At 34.5% G+C, this 21,847-nt stretch overlaps 2 protein-coding genes and 1 long non-coding RNA gene across 7 annotated transcripts in view; 1 reads left to right on the top strand and 2 right to left on the bottom strand.

The window, feature by feature from the left end:
* The window catches only part of LOC136040960 (neurofilament medium polypeptide-like), a 28,658-nt gene extending 22,180 nt beyond the window's left edge, over positions 1-6,478 (bottom strand). Inside the window, exon 1 of the mRNA XM_065725417.1 lies at positions 6,227-6,478. Coding sequence (XP_065581489.1) covers positions 6,227-6,252 — 26 coding nt within the window. The 5' untranslated portion in view covers positions 6,253-6,478. The remainder of the gene's footprint in view (positions 1-6,226) is intronic.
* LOC136040961 (uncharacterized) overlaps positions 1-21,847 on the bottom strand; it is a 289,351-nt gene that overhangs the window by 102,022 nt on the left and 165,482 nt on the right. The window lies entirely within an intron of this gene.
* LOC136040958 (V-type proton ATPase subunit E-like) overlaps positions 1-21,847 on the top strand; it is a 98,275-nt gene that overhangs the window by 69,831 nt on the left and 6,597 nt on the right. For 4 of the 5 annotated variants that reach the window (XM_065725411.1, XM_065725414.1, XM_065725413.1 and 1 more), the window contains 2 exons: positions 13,266-13,441; positions 19,413-19,581. In XM_065725411.1, the coding sequence (XP_065581483.1) occupies positions 13,266-13,441; positions 19,413-19,581 (345 nt within the window). Of the gene's footprint in view, positions 1-6,565; positions 6,749-13,265; positions 13,442-19,412; positions 19,582-21,847 lie in introns of those variants that run through there. The other variant, XM_065725415.1, reaches the window with a different exon arrangement.

The raw sequence follows: 21,847 nt of genomic DNA, 5'->3' as shown, positions 1-21,847 counted from the left end.
TGCTGCTAGTAATAATGGCGTCTTTTCAGGATTGGTATCATCAATCCATAAATAATAGCTTCTAATTCATGTGACAGAGAGCAATTGATGAGAGCATCAAAAGTTAAGGGGATCTTTAATTGATGGTAGTAATTCCTCAGTCTCCTGGAATCATTATCTCCTGGGATGCAATCAAATAGCACATGTTGAGTGTTTTCCACCGTATGACAGCAATTTCTACATAGTGGGATGTGGTGGATTCCCCATTTAAAAAGGTCAGCGTTAAGTAGAATCGTTCCAGTTTTTAGCTTATAGTAGATCATGTTAAAATCCTTAGACTTGAAAGGAGGGTACAAAAATCGCTGGTAAGTAATATTTGTTCTAGCTCTAACAACATCTCTGTAATTCTTTGTTCTCAAATTTCTTGCCGGGGGGATCTCAGCAGCCTGATTTGCCTAATTGTCTGACCTTTCATTATATTTGATTTCTTTATGACTAGGAATGTGAAGGAATGAAATACCACATCCCCTCGAGTACAGATATCCAATCTTTTGGCTTATATTTTTCAGGTCATAATCATCAGCTTGATAATTTGTCATGTTGAGAAGATGAATTGATGAAAGGGAATATGACAGGAACAAGACATTTCTTGAAGAGGTCCCAAGTTCACTTAAAGCATCTAATGCAAGTCAAACTGCAAATAATTCAGCCGAAAGTACTGATGAATTAATTGGAAGGGGGGCAAAAATATGCAGGTTTAGATCAGGGATACAGGCAGCTGCCCCAGCTTTAGAATCTTTAACAGAACCATCAGTGTAAACATGCATATAATTGCGAAAATGTGTATTCACATAATTTTAAAAAAATTATCTCGACTTCCTTGGTTGAATAGCAGGATTTATTCTTTTCTAGCATACTCATGTGACACTCAATATGGGCCATCTCCCATGGTGGGGAATCCACCCCACTGCGAAGACCACTCTGGAAACTCCTTTAAAAAAGGATTCCAGGAAGATGATACCGAAATCATAGAGGGTGTGTTATGAAAAATGTTCTGGCATACATAATGTTGATTACCATATGCTTGTATTCTGGTGAAATATCTTCTTCTCTGAAAAGCAAAGCCCTTTCTTGCAAAGAGGTGATCCTCGACAGGTTTCTCATTTTAATAATTGGAGTATGCTTATGCAATCCCATAGCAATACGGATTGCAGAATTTTGCAAGGATTCCAACATGTTAAAAATCTGTGGTGAGCTATTAGCAAAAAATTGAATACCATATTCCATTTTTGCCCTTACATAAACTTTATAAAAATCTATCATTGTTTTAGGTGATGAACCCCATTTCGCATTAGCGAGTCGTTTAAGTAGTGTCAGTTTCTGGATTATATTCTTCCTGAGTGATTTGATGTGATCATGTCATCTTAGTTTGGAATCAAAAACAATTCCCAATAACTTCACTGAAGATTCATAGTTTATAGTAAAGTTATTCACAACTATATTTGGTATGGTTGAATGTCTCTGTCTGGTAAATAGGATTGTTTTGGTTTCGGGAGTGGAGATAGACAAACTTAATGTTTCTGAGAAGCAAAAGATTATGGGGATATCTTGTTGAGGATCTTTGACTAAATCAGTGGCGTTTCTGCCTGATTTCCAGATTACTAGGTCATCTGCATGGAGCCCAAATGATGCATGTTTTAATTGAAACTCAGATATATATAGATTAAACAGTAGAGGACTAAGGATGGCTCCCTGGGGTAAGTCTTCTTTAATAGGGTGATTGTGGCTCCTACAATTACCAATTTGGACAACAAATGTTCTATTATTTAGAAAATCATAGATCAGGTTAACAATGCCAATAGGAAAGTCAAGATTCATTAATACCTCCAGCAATTTTTGGTGAATGACATTAACATAGGCATCAGCCCAATCAAAAAGTATGGCGATGGTTGAATGCCTTTGGTCAAATGAGTTTGATACATCATTTTTAAGGCAAGCAACATTGTCCAGTGAGCAGTGCCCTTTTCTGAATCCTGTTTGTTCAGAGGGGGTAGAGGTTGTTAACTCCTACAAACCATTCAACCCCATTTAAAATCAGTCGTTCCAGGATTTTTCCTAGTGTTGTTAACATTGAAGTTGGCCTGTAGGATTTAATATTGTTTGAAGGCTGGCCAGGCTTAAGAATGGGATTGACTATAGCTATTTTCCAAGATCTAGGAATTTTGTGATGGGCCCATATATGATTGTAAATGTGCAAAAGTGCATATTTAAAATAAATCTGGCGTTTTTGTAATCCAATTTATATGGATATCATCGTGTCCAGGAGTTGATTTTGGATTGCTATGGCTGATGGCTTGCTTCATCTCTTCAAATAGGAAGGGTTTTTCAAGAGAAAGTTTATGTGAGCAGAATTTTGGCAGAACACAAAAGGGAGGTCGTCTTAGGGACTGTCTTACGATGTCTTTTGATAATGCTCTGCAAACAGTTCAGTTTTCTCTTTGTCACTAAGAATATATCTGTTATTAACACATATATCATATTTCCTATCATTAATAGGTTTATTGTAACCATTCAGTTGGCTGATATAATTGCGGACTTCTGTTAAGGCTGTTTGGGAGTCAACCTGGGAGCAAAACCTATCCCATGCTATCTTTTTGGACTTTCTGCATATTCTTTTGAGCTTTGTTATTGCATGTTTATACTCAAGATGTGTGGTAGGTGAGGGATGTTTCTGGAAATGCTTTATGGCTTTTTTTCTAGTTTGTTTTGCTAATTCACAGTCATCATCCCACCATGTCTTAGGCAGCCTCTTAAGATTTAGCTTTTTCTAATTACAATATTTTGGAATGGCAGCAGCAACGAACCATGATGATAACTTCTCAACTTTTTTATCTATATCTAGTATGTTATATACCTCTGAGTAATCAAAAGATACAAGCATATCTTGGAAAAGTGGCCAGTTTGCTTTTTTGGTATTATACTTTGGCTTTGTGGACATAACTTGTGTGTTGCTTAATGAAGTAAGAATGGCTATATGATCTGTTTGGAGTTCAGGGACCTTTGTAATATTAATCATTGCATAAAGGAATGCGGGACCAATCTAGGAATCAATTGTGGACAAACTTTTATTACGAGAATCAAATCTGGTCTGGAAGTTATAAGGAGTAAACAAAGAGAGATTAGTATCATTTATCAGAAGTTGTTCTATACTTTTTCCAGCCTTATTTTCATAGGTAGTTACTTCCGATAATGGACTGTGAGTATTAAAATCACCAAGTATAAGAGATTTTCCTCCAACTGTTTCTTACCCAAGAATATTAAGGATATCTGTTTCACCTTGTGGGTTATAAAAGGATTTGATTTTTATATATTTACCATTATTTGATTTGACAGATACTCCAATCACATCTATTTCAAAATCGTAGCAAACTGTAGGCAAAGGGAAATGGATAATATCACTATCTATAAAAATTGCTACACCACCGCATTTCCTGTTTGTACCCCTGTCTTTACGATAGTACTTATAACCAGGCAGGTTAATCTTTTTTATTCTATGTAGATTAGTTTCTTGAAGACACACGATATTAACATTATTCTGTGTTACGTAATCAGATAAGTCCACTAGTTTCATTGTATTAATTGATGCACAATTCCACTGGAGTATCTTTAAAGGGACAGAAATATTATTAGTCATGTATTTCTGTGAGATAATGGAGAGCCTGACATTGGTTGAGGATACTAGTAACCTCACTATATGTTTCTTCAACAACAGATTTAGAAAAATGGCGTACAGCTATTTCTCTCAGAATTGTGGCCTTCAGATGTTTTGGTATATATATTTGGGAACTAAAGGTGACTGAGATCAGGTACTGTATCAGCTTGGATAGAGCAATATGATCCTTGGCAGATATTGCAGAATTGGGCAGTACACTAGGCACGAGGGTAGTGTTACATTTTTGAGGCTTGGAGTCATTATTTTTAGATTTGTTACTTCTCCCTGAAGGGGTGAAATTTAAATCAGCCAGAAGAGATTTAGGGCTAGTCAATGGAGATACAATACTACTTGTTGAGGATCTTTGCTGTTGTGTACTAATTATACTAGGGGTCCACTTCCATAGAATAGTCTTAGTACTTTCTTTTAAAGTAAGAATGTTTTCCTGGAGAATACTGCTGCATGATTTTGCAACTATTCCCACTGGTAGGTTTTCGAACTAATAGTAGTTTAATAATGGCTATTTCATATTTTACTATCCACTAAAAAATCCTTGTCTTTGGTTTTCAGTTCTCATTCACTAAAAATACACTAAACTTACAAAACTTAATTTAAAACTTTCAAAACAGGTTAAGGTGTATACTAGCACACAAAGAAGGGGATCGAATTTTACCCAACAAAATATGTGTCTATACCCAGCAGTTTAAGTATGGATATCCAGCCGGTACCAATACGGCTCTTCTTGTTCGTTATTGCTCTCTTCTGCACAGGTTTCTCCAAATATAGAAGATAAATAACTCAGTGCACTTAACAAATTAGCGTTGCTTGAAAGCAATGAGTAACTTGGCTCATTTCTGCCAATCCTGTCAAATAAAACGAAAATTTAATTTGTCTCATCTGTGCTTCAACACCACCCATGACCTGTTGACAATGCTGAGAGATTTATACATTGTGAAGTATATTGTAAAAAACTATGTTTTGTCATAAAAGGTCTAGCAAAAGTGCAAGTTTTAGACTTAAAGTAGAATTTGCAATGGTAGTGATTAACGTGTTTGGAGACAGCATTGAGTAGAATGTTTGCCATTTAGCTAGAAAATTAATACATTTTACCCTCAATTTGCACTTAACAGGGGGTTTTCAATAGTATAAGACAAATCATAATACCAGTCGATTCTTCACCTAATGGTCTATCCAAATAAGAAATTTTCTACCCTGACAATATGCCCCTCCCTTCTTTGGTCCTAGATATAGACCTAAGCTGTTTACAAACTACAATTAAACACTAGCAATAGAATTCTTAGTTGATAATATACAGCACATTTCTATTAGCCTAATCAGAATTTAATATTTCTTTCCATTTTTATTCACATATTTAACAATATATTTACTTAACTTTTTTTTACAATAAGATAATGTTGTTGGTAGGTTAAGAAAATTAATACCTGCATACTAGAACAATAAGAGGTATTGACCGATTGCGTAAAATATAGCCCAAATTACACATTACCCATGTATTTTTCTGTTTTTTTATTTTATCACTGATGATTCAATTTATGGATACATGGGCTGAAACAAGAGGATTACTCTCCTTTTGAATGCATGACATGGAAAATGCATAGGGAACATAATAGGTCTATATATTAGCACATTAGAGAGACAGGGTACAATGTAGTAGAGCTGCTGTCAAATTGTGTTAACGCAATTATTCAGCATATTAGGCGGTAAAAATTGTTTTCTTAGCATGTTTCCTTGTCAATAGCCCCTAATCTAGGCTTATATCAAATGGGACGTCCAGCAATGAAAAACAACCAAGAAATATATGATTTAGGGCTAGTCTAGGTCTGGCACTATTGGGGAGAGGGGTATTGTCAGAGTGGCAAATACCATGTCTGGTAAGTGTCAATTGGGGAACTGAATGGTAAGCTGCTGCCCTTTTTTATTACAGTGTTTCTTTTAGAAAAGCTGCACTCCTAGACAGTTTTCAGACTGTCAGCTGGTGAATGAAATGGTACTAGGCTAGCTTTTTTATTATTATGGGGTTCCTTCAGACAGGTTACCAAAAGACATTAGTCTAGGCATTAAATAGTCATAGAGCTTTTGTAGTCATTAATTAAGCACAATTTAGTGTCTACTAATAGGTACACAGTAAGTGGAACAAAAATATTGCATTAATTGGATGACAAAGTTTGCTTAAAAGCCTCTATTTCTCACTGAGGTTTCATAAGAACTTGACTACTAATAGAATGGTCTAAGTACATTACCCTAAAATTGGTCAAAATGCTGAGAACTAAAGGGGAATAAGTCACTGAACTAACACAAGGACAAGCTTAAAAATATTTGGAAGCTTTAGGCTAACTTTTGAAAATGTTTTGAACTTAGAAATGGGCTAAGGGTTATAGTGAAAGAGTGCAGTCAAAATGCATTAATGAAAGAAAATGTGGGGCACAAGCAACCATTTCCTAGGGCACAATTTAAATAGCCAACACACATATGTCAAACCCTGTTAATACAAAGACACTAAAATTGAATACTGACTCTGATAATTCAGTCTCGATTGACATTTTAGTAGACTTTCAAATCTAGACTTTAGTAGACTTTCTAAGGGTGCGTTTGTTTACTTGTCCGATTACTAATCTGATTAATCCAAGCGTTTTTTGAGACCCATATGACGTCAGAGGCTAGTCGGATTATCCCCTCAAACGCTCAGGATTACTTGTCCGTAGGCTGGCACCTTATAACCCCCAAATAAAAAGATTATTTGAGGATTATGACGTCAGACGACCATGTGTTCAAATAGCATTAAAGCAATAATTACACGTGACCGATGTTGTTATTCTCGGAATTAATCTTGCCGTTTTAAGTGACACGTGGCCCGACAAGTATTTGTTGCTATCTTTTAGGAGTTAAACCTCGATTAGAAAAAATCTCATTGGACAAGTAAACAAATGCACCCTAGGCCATAATTTAATTCTAAATTGAAGAAAGTATTAGCTTCCAGGTTATTAGACATTTAAAAGAAAAGTCATGGCGCTTACAGATGCTGATGTCCAAAAACAGGTAAGTTTGATTGAAAATGGGGCTACAGAGGTAGGAATAACTAGCCTAGATTCTAGTCTACATTTATCTCAAATCTAGGTTAGGCTTGTGCTTTATAAGGCTGGGTGAATTAGTTGAGGTCTAGAATTGGGCTATTGAGAAAGCAGGTTAACAAAGCAATCCTTACTTAAAAATTTGCAAGATAATAGGCTGGAAGATAACTGCAATCATGTTAGACTCCCCCCTCCCTAATATGCAAATTTATAGCCCAAGTCTCTCCTGTTTTAACCTGTGTGCCTGTAAATTGAATCAACTGTGACAAAATCAAGGTTACATTCTACTTTATCTACTCTTTGCTACCTTGGAAAAAAGGTTAGGCTAGGAAAATGAAACTCAGTAATGAATCCAGAGCCAAAAGCTTACTCTGGGAAGTATTGTCAATCCCCCATGTTAATGTTCATCTGATTTCTAAATCTTAGAAATTTGCCTACTTGACAAAAAAATATTTATGTTAGCCTAATTTTCAGTTATCAGTTTGTTTTTCTCTGGTTTTAGTTCTGAAAATAAACTTTCTGTTATTTGAGTAGAATTTTAAGCCATGTCAATAGGTTTTTTTTTCTTTAAAATTTAGGAAATGCATTTGTGGAGCTTTAAATCATCATAAATTGGGATTGAGCAAAGTTGTGAAGCTGAATACAGTTTTGATATACTTCATTTAAGCAGAAGATCTATTTTGCAAGGTTTCACTTTTATAACACAACAATTTTTAAAGATCATCAAAGGTTAGGGCCCTTCAGAGAGAGAAATAGCAGAGGTAGTTACTTCAAATGCCTTCCTGGAACATACTTTAGTCTGTAGACCCATCTCTGAAAGCTTCATTTCCCTAACCTAACCCCTTTCCAAGATGGCCAAAACTATCTAAACTATTTTTTTTTCAAATCAAGAACCAGAAAAATTTGAGGGGCATATGACAGAATGCATAGGAAATATAGGCCTATAGCTTGCTTTAGGCTATATATTTGCACCATGGGGCTATTTCCAAACATATTTATTGCTTTTGGTGCAAATGAACTTACTCTCCCCTCCCCCTTTATATACCATTTCAGGGTATTTGTTTCTATATTAGGGTGGGTGGTTGGAAAAGTTTATTTCTGATGCAATACAAAGTTAAATTTGGTAAAATTCTAGTTAATTGACCTTGTTATCTCAGAAAGGGTTTAGGTTAGGAAAATGAAACTTTCAGGGAAGAATCTACAGACTAAAGTATGCCCCAGGAAGGTATTTTGAAGCAACTACCTCCACTCCTCCCTCTAGAGGGCCCTGACCTTTGATGACCTATAAAAATATGTGTGTTATAAAAATGAAACCTTGCAAAATAGACAGGAGCCCCTTCTCCTGTCTATTAAAAATACAGCTTTTTCACTAATATTCCTAGCTGCAGTCCTAACTTTCTTCCCCAAGACACCATCAGCAACTTCACAACTTGTTTTTCTAAAATTATTCCAACCATCTTCCACATTGTCAAATTTTAAACTCTCAAGTTTAGCATTCAACTGTTCCAAAAAGTTTCTCTCAAATTCTCATACTGGAGTCTACCAACATCATAGCTTCCTGGGAGGTAGTTATCCTTCTAAAATTTCTGCTTTAACTGAACCCTAGACACTACTAGATGGTGATGTTTACTTTTAACATTAATAACAGCACTCCTATGTGCCCAGTATCTTGTATTTCTAGGCTATTTTATGTACAAAAGTTTTTTTTAATTTTTTGGGTTTGTAGTATTTTTGTGTGTTTAGATATACCTTAAATCACACTTGCTAGCAATAGGGCAATATTTCATCAATAGTGGTTCATAATACAAAATAAAGCCTATTTGAAAAAAAACCCAACAAATCAGCAAACATTTGTATAGGTACTTAGGGCACAGCCTAGCTCTTGAGCAGGAGGGGTATGAAAGTGCTATGGCAAGCTTTTTATATTATCTTAATTTGCACTTTGGAGCAAATTAGTTGCAAGAACTGTTATGTATTTGAGTAGAACAATCATGTATCCCAGTATCTACAAAAATTGCTGACTTTTCTGATTTGAATTATTTCTTTGTCCTCACTTCTCATTAGTGGTTGGTTTGTAATCTAAATCTTGAAAAAACATAAACAAAATTAGTATTTTTTTTTTGCATATTACCTTAAATAATTACCTTTTAATTGCTCCATACTTGATGATATGAACGATTAAACATCAAATGCATTCCACAGGTATTTCCAGGGAACACCATTCCATTCAACATCTAATAACTTCTTGAAAACTTCATCTTGTATAAACCTTAAAAGGAGATAGGAACTCTGGCTATTTCTATTGACACATTATAAGAGAAAAGAGAAACATAGTTGAAGAAGAAAAACCCCCAAAGAGGCTGTATTTAACTATGGTCTTGCAATATAAATTATCTGAAACAATAACAAGATTCTTACTGTTACTGTTACTGTAATTCTACTGTAAATTTAGCAACATTCTATAAACCCAATTTTCAGAGTCATCTCCAGTTTAACTGTAACATATACATCTGTAATTGAAGTTTAATGGTATTTCTAACTTCAAAAGGAGATGTGTACAGAGATTCCAATTTGCAGAAATGTAGAGAGAGGGGCAAAGATTTTTTTCTTTTTTAATGGAGATACAAAAATGATCTATTTTTCAAAATCTAGGGGAGGGAGTAATTTTGTTGTATTTTATATTTTTTTATTCTAAACACAAAAAAAGGTAACCTTCAAAATCTTAGGGGGCAATAGCCCCATGAGAACTCCTGGGTAGGTACCCAGACTGTCTTGGTTCTGTCAAGGCTCAATTAGAAAAAAGAGAGAAGTGTAATTGAGGGAGAAGAAAGCTCTGAAGAAACTGTATTTTATTTTAGTCTTACAATGTAAATTTGCTCTAAAAACTAATGGCAAAATTCTTACTTCTTAAAGATTTAGCAAAACTTGATTTCAGAGTCATGTCCAGTTTAATTGTTACACAAACAAAGGTAGATCTAGAGAAAAAACTTGGGGAGTCCAACATGACAAGGGCACCAATAGTTGACGAAATTGCATTAAAAAAAACATAATGAGGGCACATAAAATAATTTAGGGGTTGCCTCTGGATCCTTCTTGTTTTAATCAAATCTTAGGAAAAACAAAAAAGTTTATTTTTAATTTATTTTAAACAAAAATAGAGTAAACCATATGCTGGTCTCATTGCTAAGACAATAGAATAGTGCAGCAACAAAACCATAAATGCGACAGTACAATCAGAGCTGTTCAAAGGGAGGGACTGGGTTATGGCCCCAGGCGCCCTGGCTGTGGGGGGGGGGGTGCGGCTGCAGAGTTGCCCAGTTTGATCAAAGTTTTCTCTTTGATTTGGATTTTTTTGTTTATAGTGAAGTTAGGAGGGGGGCTGTAATTTATTTATTCCTTGGCACTACCAACCCTAGGAACAGCTCTGAGTCCAATAGCCATTACAAAATAATAGGAACATAACAAAAATAGCACTTTTGATTCTGAGCAACAAAGCCATAAACATTGTAGCCTCATTATCACTTTACATTACAAAAATAACAACAATGCTTCTGATAACAAGTAATAAAACTAACTTAGCAAAGAATAAAAAGGACAATTTACAAGAGTTAGATACCTGGGTATTGATTGGACCATAAATGATAAATAAGTTCCAAAGGTTTAACACATTGCAGAAACAAACAAATACTTCTGAATATACAAGGAAACAAATTCATGGCACTCTTCTTAAAAAGAGGAACTAAGTAAAACATACCATACTAGGATCGTAAATATTATGGTTCTATATACTGCCATTTTTATTCTAGATGCTATTGCCCAGAGTCTGGACAATCAATCTTTTTCGAGGTTCACACCCTTTTATTGTTTTAAAAAAACTTACAAGACTTTTTCAAATGGAACATGTTATTGTTGATAACAAGATTCATAACATATTTGCCATACTAGATAATTGATTTTAAGTCCCTTCTAATATCAATTCTAGAATTCCTTTCTTGTCTACATTAACTATATGTAAGCTTTTTCTTATTTTTTACCTTAAATCAGATCATCCAGTAATCAAGACCTGTAGACACCTAGTCAGTGTTTTGGGGAGCAAGAACATCAGGTGTAACCCATGCAGTTTGCCAGGATTTTGTATGCCAGTCTTGGTCAGCTGAATTATTGATAGCATCAACACTGTGAAGTGTTGATGTTTGTTTGCAAGGGAATTCCAAATGTTCATTGTACAGTTTGAGAAGAAGTTGTTTCTCAGCCTTGTATTTGCTCCAGAATAACTTCATTGGGTGGCTTCTTAGTCAGGAAGTGTTGTTCAACTGAGAGAAGCAAACAAAAAAAAGCAAACTTTCGCATGCAAACCGATTAGGGTTCGCGTAGCGCAGGTGCCGATCTCCTGATTCTTCGCTGTCGGCCGGGGACAGCGAAACTGAGAGAAGAATTCTCCAAAATATAGTAGCTTTTAAGCTACCCCTTTTCTTTCTTTAGCTGAGGGACAAAAGATATTGAGACTTTTTGGCCTCTTCCCAAGAAAAAAATATTTATTAGCTCCCGTCCCCCTGTGTCTCCTACAAAATTTTGGGCCAAATTGTAACATTTTTCATTAATTAACAAAATTATTCTAAATTTTTAAATTAAATAACAATTTATTTTTTAATTTATTGAATTGTTATTAATCATTTTAATATAATTACTATTGTTTAAATATTTTTAACTATTAATTAATTGATAATTTATTAGTTATCTTCTTTTACTAACTGTCCTCTCTATTTATATTAATAAAATTAAAAAAATTACAGAATGATTATAACTGATAGATTATTTGTTTGAGATTTCGTTCCTGTAAAATGTCTGTGCTCAGGGAAAGTGCCTCCTATGTCCCTCCCCTTAAACTGCCTCTGCTGAGGGAGGGGAGCTTCAGCCTCTCAAAATGCAATGGATAATCACAGTCTTTTATATTTTTATGCACTCATTTTACAATATTTATTTTGTTTTAAAGTTTGTTTCAATTAAGGAATATTTTGCTTATAATTTTATTTGAAATGTCTTTAAACCAATTTGTCATTTCAAAAAAATGTATGATGAAGAACGAAACATAAAAACATATGTACAAAAACCTATAAGTTATGGTGAAACATATTTGAAATTGAAAATTAAATAATAGTGAAATAAATAATAAATTGGATAAGTATGCTTAGAAGCGAGAGGTAGAAGGAATTTTTACCAGGAGTTTACTATTTTCCTGAAGAAATATATTTGCTGAATTCTTGTTCTCCATCTTAGCCTAGACAACTTCTTTGAATAGTCTTTGGCATGGTATTAACCATAGGTAGACACAGGTTGGATCATTAGAGGAAAGGTGAATTGGGAAACAGGTGCATGCAGGGGTGTTATATATAGAGGGGATTCCTCCCCCCCATGTTTTCAGTTGGTTGGTACAACAGATTTGAGTTGATGAAATAGTGGCACAGAGCATCACAAAAAATAAATGAAGTAATTGTAATAGCAATATCACCTAGATCAGTCACTAGAAATGGCCAAAGCAAGTTGCTAATTATGGCTGTGGATGGATGTTGATGACTGGATGTTAAAATATGTTGCTAATGCCAGCCCAATGCGGTTCTTTTGATAAAATTGCTATCGATACAACATTTTCCCTTTCAAGTTGAGTATTCAGATAATTATTAAGATGTATATTATTAAGAATCTTCCTTTTTTCTGAACATCAGCAAGGACATCAAACATTATTTTCAAGTATACTTTTTGCACAAGTATTGACTATTTTTACATCTTAAACCTAAAGGCTGGATTAGTAAAGTATAAGGATAATAGGCTGGTACAAACACTCAAAATGATTCATTTTTTTTACTCTCAAGTTTTTTTTATAGAAAAATGCTATTTTTAAATACCAGGCACTCCGAAACAATTTAAAAAAAAAAGAAAATTGGTAAAAACAAAAGATCCTCCCCATTGGAATTCCAAGAATTTTAATCAAATTGAAGATAATTTTTTGTCTTTCAAAAAGTGTATAAAAAAAGAACATAATTTTTAAAATAGATTAAGCAAATGATGGCCTTTATTGTGGAAGAATTGAGCTAATTTTCAAGCATGGATTTTATATTTTTCATAGATTAGCAAATGATGAGCTTTATTGAGCAAAAATTGAGCTGATATTTTAAGTTAAAATTTTATTTATTTATAGTTAAAACAAATGATGGGCTTTATTGAGCAAGAATTGGGCTAATATTTTCAGTATAAATTTTCTTTATTTCATATTTGAAGCAAATGATGGGCTTTATTGACCAAAAATTTAACTAATTTTGTAAATATATTTTTTTTCATTGATTAAGTAAATTATGGGTTTCTTGGGCAAGAATTTAGCTAATATTTTAAGCATAAATTGTATTTGTTTTATAGTTTTAGTAAATGATGGGCTTTGTTGAGCAGCAGTTGAACTAATTTTTCAAGTTTAAATTTTATTTTTTTCATAGATTAAGCAAATGATGGGTTTTATTGAGCAAGAAGCTAATGAGAAAGTAGAAGAAATCGATGCTAAAGCAGAGGAGGAATTCAACATTGAGAAAGGGAGACTTGTGCAACAGCATAGACTGAAGATAATGGAGACTTATGACAGAAAAGAAAAGGCAGTAGAACTACAAAAAAAAATGTAAGCAAAAAGTATATTTCTAGTACAATAATAGTTATAGTAGAACCATAATCATAAAGGGACAATTCAGTTTTCTAAAATATGTTTTTTGGTCTCAAATATGGTAATGCTGTATGGAAAAGCTAAATGATCCAGTTCCAGTTCCAAAAATTATAGAGAGGTATATAGACTATCATCAAGTCCTTTTACGTCTTTGAATGCTTCATTAGAAAAACTAGCCACTGGAAGGACTATTATCTTCCAGTCAGCAAACAATGGGTACACACTGTTTTATAAATTAATACATCATTATTGATTGTGAGAAGTACGGGTACCTGAGCTGCCTGTCTCCAGGAGTTTATGGCCAATAGGTTGGCCGGTACCAATACAGCTCTTCCTTCTCACTCCTGCACAATCAAAATCTATAGATAAATAATAATAATAATAATTTATTTCTTACCCACTTACAAAAAGGGAAAAAGTGGAGTACAAAGAGAAAAATAAAGAACTACAAATAACACAAATACAAGAAAAAAAAATAACAATTTAGCAAAAGAGGTAGATAAGATGATTGTTAGAACAAGACAGATTGGCGCTTCATCAATTAAATTTGAACTTAGTTTTTCCACTGAAAGAACAATATCCGTTGCCTGATATTTACTAGTTAACCTTCGGTTCCGAAATAATCGTGGTAAATAAAGTAGGGACTTTAAATACCGATAGCAATCCGTGTTGACCCTCTTTACGTCACTCCCTCTTTACGTCAGATCATCTCCCTTTCATTTGACATCTTTATTTTTTGATAATAACTAAACAATTTGTATCTTCTTTAAAATATCAATAGATGCCTTAAATATATCTACCCAATAACAAAGTACACGTGCATATTTTTCAAAGTTTCACTCCTGAGTATTTTTCATACTATGAGCTCTCTGGAGTCTGCAAAAGGTTGTAAGAAAGTCAGGCATTTTAAAAAGAACTGTGCTGGAAACCTGAGGAATACTCAGATAATTCCCTGAAAATCTGAAATAGATAGTTCTTAAGACCAGGCTATTCAAAGAGTTTTTTGTAATGCACTGTGGGGCAAAAGTGAGTCAAGAGCTGTTAATGAGTATTTATTGTGCAAAAATTTGTGATTTTGAAGAACTTATGGAAGTCTGATAGCCATTTAATGGAAATTAAGTGGAAAAAACCATAATATTGACTGTTTCCTCGGTTTTCCTCAGATGCTTCTTTAAAACTTCCAAAAGTAGTATTTTCAATTTTTCTTTCTTACAACTTTCTTTACAATCAATCTTCGACAATTTTATTTACCGTTTCTACCTACCGTTTCTTTTTCAAGTCAATCTTCGACAGTTTTACTTACTGTTTCTGCCTACCGTTTCTTTTTCAAATCGATCTTCGACCATTTTATTTGCCGTTTTTACCTACCGTTTCTTTTTCAAGTTAATCTTCTACCTACCGTTTTTTTTTTTTTAAGTCAATCTTCGACAGTTTTACTTACTGTTTCTGCTTACCGCTTTTTCAAATCAATCTTCAACAATTTTATTTACCGTTTCTACCCACCGTTTCTTTTTCAAGTCAATCTTCGACAGTTTTACTTACCGTTTCTTTTTCAAGTCAATCTTCGACAATTTTATTTGCCGTTTCTACCTACCATTTCTTTGTCAAGTAAATCTTCGACAATTTTATTTACCGTTTCTCCCTACCGTTTCTTTGTCAATTCAATCTTCAACAATTTTTGTTTACCGTTTCTACCTACCATTTCTTTTTCAAGTCAATCTTCGACAATTTTATTTACCGTTTCTGCTTATCATTTCTTTTTCAAATCAATCTTCGACCATTTTATTTACCGTTTTTACCTACCTTTTTTTTTTCAAGTTAATCTTCGACAGTTTTACTTACCGTTTCTTTTTCAAATCAATCTTCAACAATTTCATTTACCGTTTCTACCTACCGTTTTTTTTTCAAGTCAATCTTCGACAGTTTTACTTACCGTTTCTGCTTACCGTTTCTTTTTCAATTCAATCTTCAACAATTTTATTTACCGTTTTTACCTACCATTTCTTTTTCAAGTCAATCTTCGACAATTTTATTTACCGTTTCTGCTTACCGTTTCTGTTTCAAATCAATCTTCGACCATTTTATTTACCGTTTTTACCTACCGTTTCTTTTTCAAGTTAATCTTCGATAGTTTTACTTACCGTTTCTTTTTCAAATCAATCTTCGTCAATTGCATTTACCGTTTCTACTTACCGTTTTTTTTTCAAGTCAATCTTCGACAGTTTTACTTACTGTTTCTGCTTACCGTTTCTTTTTCAAATCAATCTTCGACAATTTTATTTACCGTTTTTACCCGCCGTTTCTTTTTCAAGTCAATCTTCGACAGTTTTACATACCGTTTCTGCTTACCGTTTCTTTTTCAAGTCAATCTTCGACAATTTTATTTACCGTTTCTACCTACCATTTCTTTGTCAAGTCAATCTTCGACAATTTTATTTACTGTTTCTGTCTACCGTTTCTTTTTCAATTCAATCTTTAACAATTTTATTTACCGTTTCTACCTACCGTTTCTTTTTCAAGTCAATCTTCGGCAGTTTTACTTACTGTTACTGCTTACCGTTTCTTTTTCAAATCAATCTTCGACCATTTTATTTACCGTTTTTATCTACCGTTTCTTTTTCAAGTTAATCTTCGACAGTTTTACTTACCGTTTCTTTTTCAAATCAATCTTCAACAATTTCATTTACCGTTTCTACCTACCGTTTTTTCAAGTCAATCTTCGACAGTTTTACTTACTGTTTCTGCTTACCGTTTCTTTTTCAAATCAATCTTCGACAATTTTATTTACCGTTCCTACCCACCGTTTCTTTTTCAAGTCAATCTTCGAAAGTTTTACTTACCGTTTCTGCTTACCGTTTCCTTTTCAAGTCAATCTTCGACAATCATATTTACCGTTTCTACCTACCATTTCTTTGTCAAGTCAATCTTTGACAATTTTATTTACCGTTTCTACCTACCGTTTCTTTTTCAATTCAATCTTCAACAATTTTATTTACCGTTTCTTTTTTAATTCAATCTTCAACAATTTTATTTACCGTTTCTACCCACCGTTTCTTTTTGAAGTCAATCTTCGACAGTTTTATCTACCGTTTCTGCTTACCGGTTTTTTTTTTCAAATCAATCTTCGACAATTTTATTTACCGTTTTTACCTACCGTTTCTTTTTCAATTCAATTTTCGACAATTTTATTTACCGTTTCTTTTTCAAATCAATCTTCAACAATTTCTTTTATCGTTTCTACCTACCGTTTCTTTTCAAACAGTTCGTGGTAACGAAGTGTAGTAAGGAGCGACCCGGCTCAATAGTAACCAAAACTCTAAAAAATTGAATTTTGATATCAATAGCTGCATAAAAAAATCGCATTCTAATGCTGATTTTAAATATATAAGTTTCATCAAGTTTAGTCTCACCTATCAAAAGTTACGAGCCTGAGAAAATTTGTCTTATTTAGGAAAATAGGGGGAAACACCCCCTAAAAGTCGTAAGATCTTAACGAAAATGACACCATCAGATTCAGCGTATCAGAGAACCCTACTGTAGAAGTTTCAAGCTCCTATCTACAAAAATGTGGAATTTTGTATTTTTTTTGCCAGAAGACAAATCACGGGTGCGTGTTTATTTGTTTTTTTTTCTTTCCCCAGGGGTCATCGTATCGACCAAGTGGTCCTAGAATGTCGCAAGGGGGCTCATTCTAACGGAAATGAAAAGTTCTAGTTCCCTTTTTAAGTGACCAAAAAAATTGGAGGGCATCTAGGCCCCCTCCCCCGGTCATTTTTTCCCAACGTTAACCCATCAAAATTTTGAGATAGCCATTTCTTTCAGCATAGTCGAAAACCATAATAACTATGTCTTTGGGGATAACTTACTCCCCCACAATCCCTGGGGGAGGGGCTGCAAGTTACAAACTTTGACCAGTGTTTACATAAAGTAATGGTTATTGGGAAGTGTACAGACGTTTTCAGGGGAATTTTATTTTGTTTGGGGGTGGGATGAAGAGAGGGAGCTATGTTGGAGGATCTTTCCTTGGAGGAATCTGTCATGGGGGAAGACAAATTCAATGACAAGGGCGCAGGATTCTCTAGCATTACTATAAGAAAACAATGAAAAATAAACATGAAAACGTTTTTTCAAATGAAAGGAAGAAGTAGCATTGAAACTTAAAACGAACAGAGATTATTACGCATATGAGAGGTTCTAAAAATACTTTAGCATAAAGAGCGGGGTATTTAGGAGGAGATAAATACCTTGCTCTTTATGCTAAAGTATTTTTGGTAATTTTGACTATTTATTCTACGGCCTTTCTAATTCAGGGGTCATTCTTAAAGAATTGGGACAAAACTTACGATTTAATGTAAAGAGCGAAGTATTAACGAGGGTACAAACCCCCTCGTATACATAATAAAAATATAAGGTCATGAAAGTTTGTTACGTAAGTTAATTCTTAACTTACGTATATTTTTTACTAATAAAAACGTTCGTTAAAAAGTAAAAGTTCTAGTTGCCTTTTTAAGTAACCGAAAAATTGGAGGGCAACTAGGCCTCCTTCTCCACCCCTTATTTCTCAAAATCGTCTGATCAAAACTAAGAGAAAGCCATTTAGCCCAAAAAAGAATTAATATACAAATTTCATTTTAATAATTTATGTGCGGAGAGCCAAAACCAAACATGCATTAATCCAAAAACGTTCAGAAATTAAATAAAAAAAAAACAATTTTTTTAGCTGAAAGTAAGGAGCGACATTAAAACTTAAAACGAACAGAAATTACTCCGTATATGAAATGAGTTTTCCCCTCCGCAATCCCTCGCTCTTTACGCTAAAGTTTGACTCTTTGCCACAATTCTACTTTTTAAAACAATTAAAAGCTTTAGCGTAAAGAGCGAGGGATTGCGGAGGGGACAACTCATTTCATATACGGAGTAATTTCTGTTCGTTTTAAGTTTTAATGTCGCTCCTTACTTTCAGCTAAAAAAAATTAGTTTTTTTTTTTATTTAATTCAAGTCAATCTTTGACAGTTTTACTTACTGTATTTACCTTTTCTACCTACCGTTTCTTTTTCAAGTCAATCTTTGACAGTTATAATTACCGTTCCTGCTTACCGTTTCTTTTTCAAGTCAATCTTCGGCAATTTTATTTACTGTTTCTACCTACCGTTTCTCTTTCAAGTCAATCTTCAGCAGTTTTACTTACCGTTTCTACTTACCGTTTCTTGTTCAAGTCAATCTTTGACAGTTTTATTTACCGTTTCTTCCCATCGTTTTCAAGTCAATCTTCAACTATTTTATTTACCGTTTCTACCTACTGTTTCTTTTTCAAAATCAACCGTTTCTACCTACCGTTTCTTTTTCAAGTCAATCTTTGACAGTTTTACTTACCGTTTCTTTTTCAAATCAATCTTCCACAATTTTATTTACCTTTTCTACCTACCGTTTCTTTTCAAGTCAATCTTTGACAGTTTTAATTACCGTTCCTGCTTACTGTTTCTTTTTCAAGTCAATCTTCGGCAATTTTATTTACTGTTTCTACCTACCGTTTCTCTTTCAAGTCAATCTTCAGAAGTTTTACTTACTGTTTCTGCTCACCGTTTCTTTTTCAAATCAATCTTCGACAATTTTATTTACCGTTTCTACCCACCGTTTCGTTTTCAAGTCAATCTTCGAAAGTTTTACTTACCGTTTCTGCTTACCGTTTCTTTTTCAAGTCAATCTTTGACAATTTTATTTACCGTTTCTACCTACCATTTCTTTGTCAAGTCATCTTTGACAATTTTATTTACCGTTTCTACATACCGTTTCCTTTCAAGTCAATCTTCGACAGTTTTACCGTTTCTTTTTCAAATCAATCTTCGACAATTTTACTTTACCGTTTCTACCTAACATTTTTTTTTCAAGTCAATCTTTGATAGTTTTACTTACCGTTTTTTTTTCAAGTCAATCTTCGACAATGCTGAATCAAGCTCGTTTGAGGGTTTTAAAGGCTCAAGATGATCATGTTGGAAATGTTATTGAAGAAACGAAGAAACGACTGAGTGATATTACTCGGGACCAGGCAAAGTATCTAGAGGTCCTTAAGTCTCTGATTGTGCAAGGTCTATTCCAGGTAAGATTGCTTTTTGTGTGTTATTTTCCCTATCTTTTTCTTCTGCAAAAAGCAATTGGAATCACATCACTCGGGGTCCTTGTGGTTTCGAAGTTGGTTGATGCTCCTCCATCTTGTTGATTTATATTCTTCCAAGGGGGGGAGGAGGAACTACTTTGCTTTTTCATAAGGACAAAACAAGGAAACGTAGGGTCTTGCTACCTTTTTACCGAAATTTAAGAATAAAGACCATCTCAAAAACTAAGGGAAACTTATAAGACGAGAATAGTGTTGCCAATTTAGAAATAAATTGTGCCAGTTTTCTAACTCAAATTGTACTGCAAGAAATTGATTTATTTCTTATGGACAGAAGACTGAAACTTCGCTGTAATAAGAAGACAATTTTCGCTAAACTAAAACTTGAAAAGATCTCTGAGTCAGAAAGGAGCATGTAAAAGCCTAATGTACCAGAAAATTTCTATTGCACTGAAAAAAAGTCCAATTGTGCCAGGACCTCCAAATTACACCAAAAACGGTACAATTGTACCACGTTGGTAATGCTGGACTGGAAGCTTGTATTAGTCTCCTGAAAAAAAAAAACAACAACCAAGAATTCCATCTAACGACTCAGTTTGGTGTTTTGTTTTTTGTTTGATTTTTCTTTTGTTTTGTGTTTTTTTTTTTAGATATTGGACATCAGTCTTAAGCTAAATTTTGCATTTTACTTTTGCAGTTGGATTTCACGTCTCTTGATGAAAGTAGGTACTCTGGACAAATATTCCGTTTTTCTTGATTCAGATCAGGTGTATCTGCCTGTCAAAATTTGATCAAAGATAAATAAATAAACTATTCTTGTTTTGAAACTGTAGTTTTGGATGTACGATACCAAGAGTAAATTTTTCAGGAAGGAAATATAGGGAAAGAAAGGGGGACAAGGGGATTTCAAACCTTGCGTAGGGGCAGAAGACAGGGGCCAAACCCTGCGTATGCATTCTCAGGCTGTCAACATGATATATCACCAAATATGTCAAACAGCTTTGGGTATCATGTCTTTTGTGAGTTTTGAGTGGGAAGGATGGGGCGGGGGGGCAAGGTGACATTGAATTATAACTTTGTTGAGAAAATAGGACTAGACTAAAATACATTATGTGCATTCAGATTACCAGCAATATCTCCGAGACGGCTCGGAGGATGGAGTCGAAGCTATTTGATACTGCTTGAGAAGAAATGGGGAGGGAGAGGAGGACTTTAAGTTTTGTGTTGAAAAGATTGGATAAACAAAATGTATTCATGCTTAATTAGCGATGTAAGTCAAAAGACGGTAAGTGTTGCCAAGTTCTTAGAATAAAGTGTTATTGCAATGTCTTGGGAGATCAAGTTAAAATTTTCAGGGAGTTCCTATGTGGGAGGATGAGGATTTTCTTACTTATCTTGCAATGAGTACATCGGCTCGCCGGCAACTCGCCGTGGTGCGAGGACAGTACAGACGGTTGAACTCCGATCTGCTTGGTTGTGAGCCTATGATCTTACTATCTTTAGCTTGTTTGGGCCCTAGTGGCGGCCATTAAGACGGAAACCTCCGATTGGCCCAACGTCCGTCTTAACAAGGCTTATCCACGTCTCGACTTGTCTGTCCTGATGTTTCTTCCATGTGGATTGGCCTAGTGTACCGTATGAACCTCCAATTTTAACTTGGCGGAGGGGATGAGAAGGACTGAAAATATTTTGTCTCATTTATGCCTAAAAGCGTCGGCACTTAAGCCCGAATCTATTCAATAGGATTAGAATCTATTCACCATGAAGTAGCGATGTAAATTGATAAGACACCGGGTTTTTACCCCGCGTCTGAAACTAGGATACCCGTAATATCTCAATAACGAGTGAGGAAATCGAGTTGAAACTTCCGGGGGCTGTTGGGCGGTCAAACGGATCTCAGTTTTTGACTTGGGTGTGGGACCAGAAGTAAATCTAAACATACTGTGCGTATCTATGCGTTTTACTCTACTCTATGATTATCAAAATAGCGTGCCCCCAATATCACGGGAAATGCCTTGGGGATCAAGTTGAAACTTTTAAGAAAGTGTGAGGGACGGGGGGTGACATTGGGGGGTGACATTTGGACCCCAAATTTTGACTTGGTGAAGAAGGCAGGGGGTGGCGGTGAAAAGTTCTTCTCCTCCGATCCATCTAAAGGTTTTGGCCATTTATATTTGGTGTATATTCATAGTAAAAGTAGGGTATCTGTAATGTTTAGGGAATGACAGGGTAGTCGAGTTCAAACATTCAG

This window comes from Artemia franciscana, chromosome 21, assembly GCF_032884065.1.
Source record: "Artemia franciscana chromosome 21, ASM3288406v1, whole genome shotgun sequence".
NCBI lineage: Eukaryota > Metazoa > Arthropoda > Branchiopoda > Anostraca > Artemiidae > Artemia > Artemia franciscana.
The sequence above is the reverse complement of the archived record's forward strand: the minus strand, read 5'-3'. Positions and strand labels throughout refer to the sequence as shown.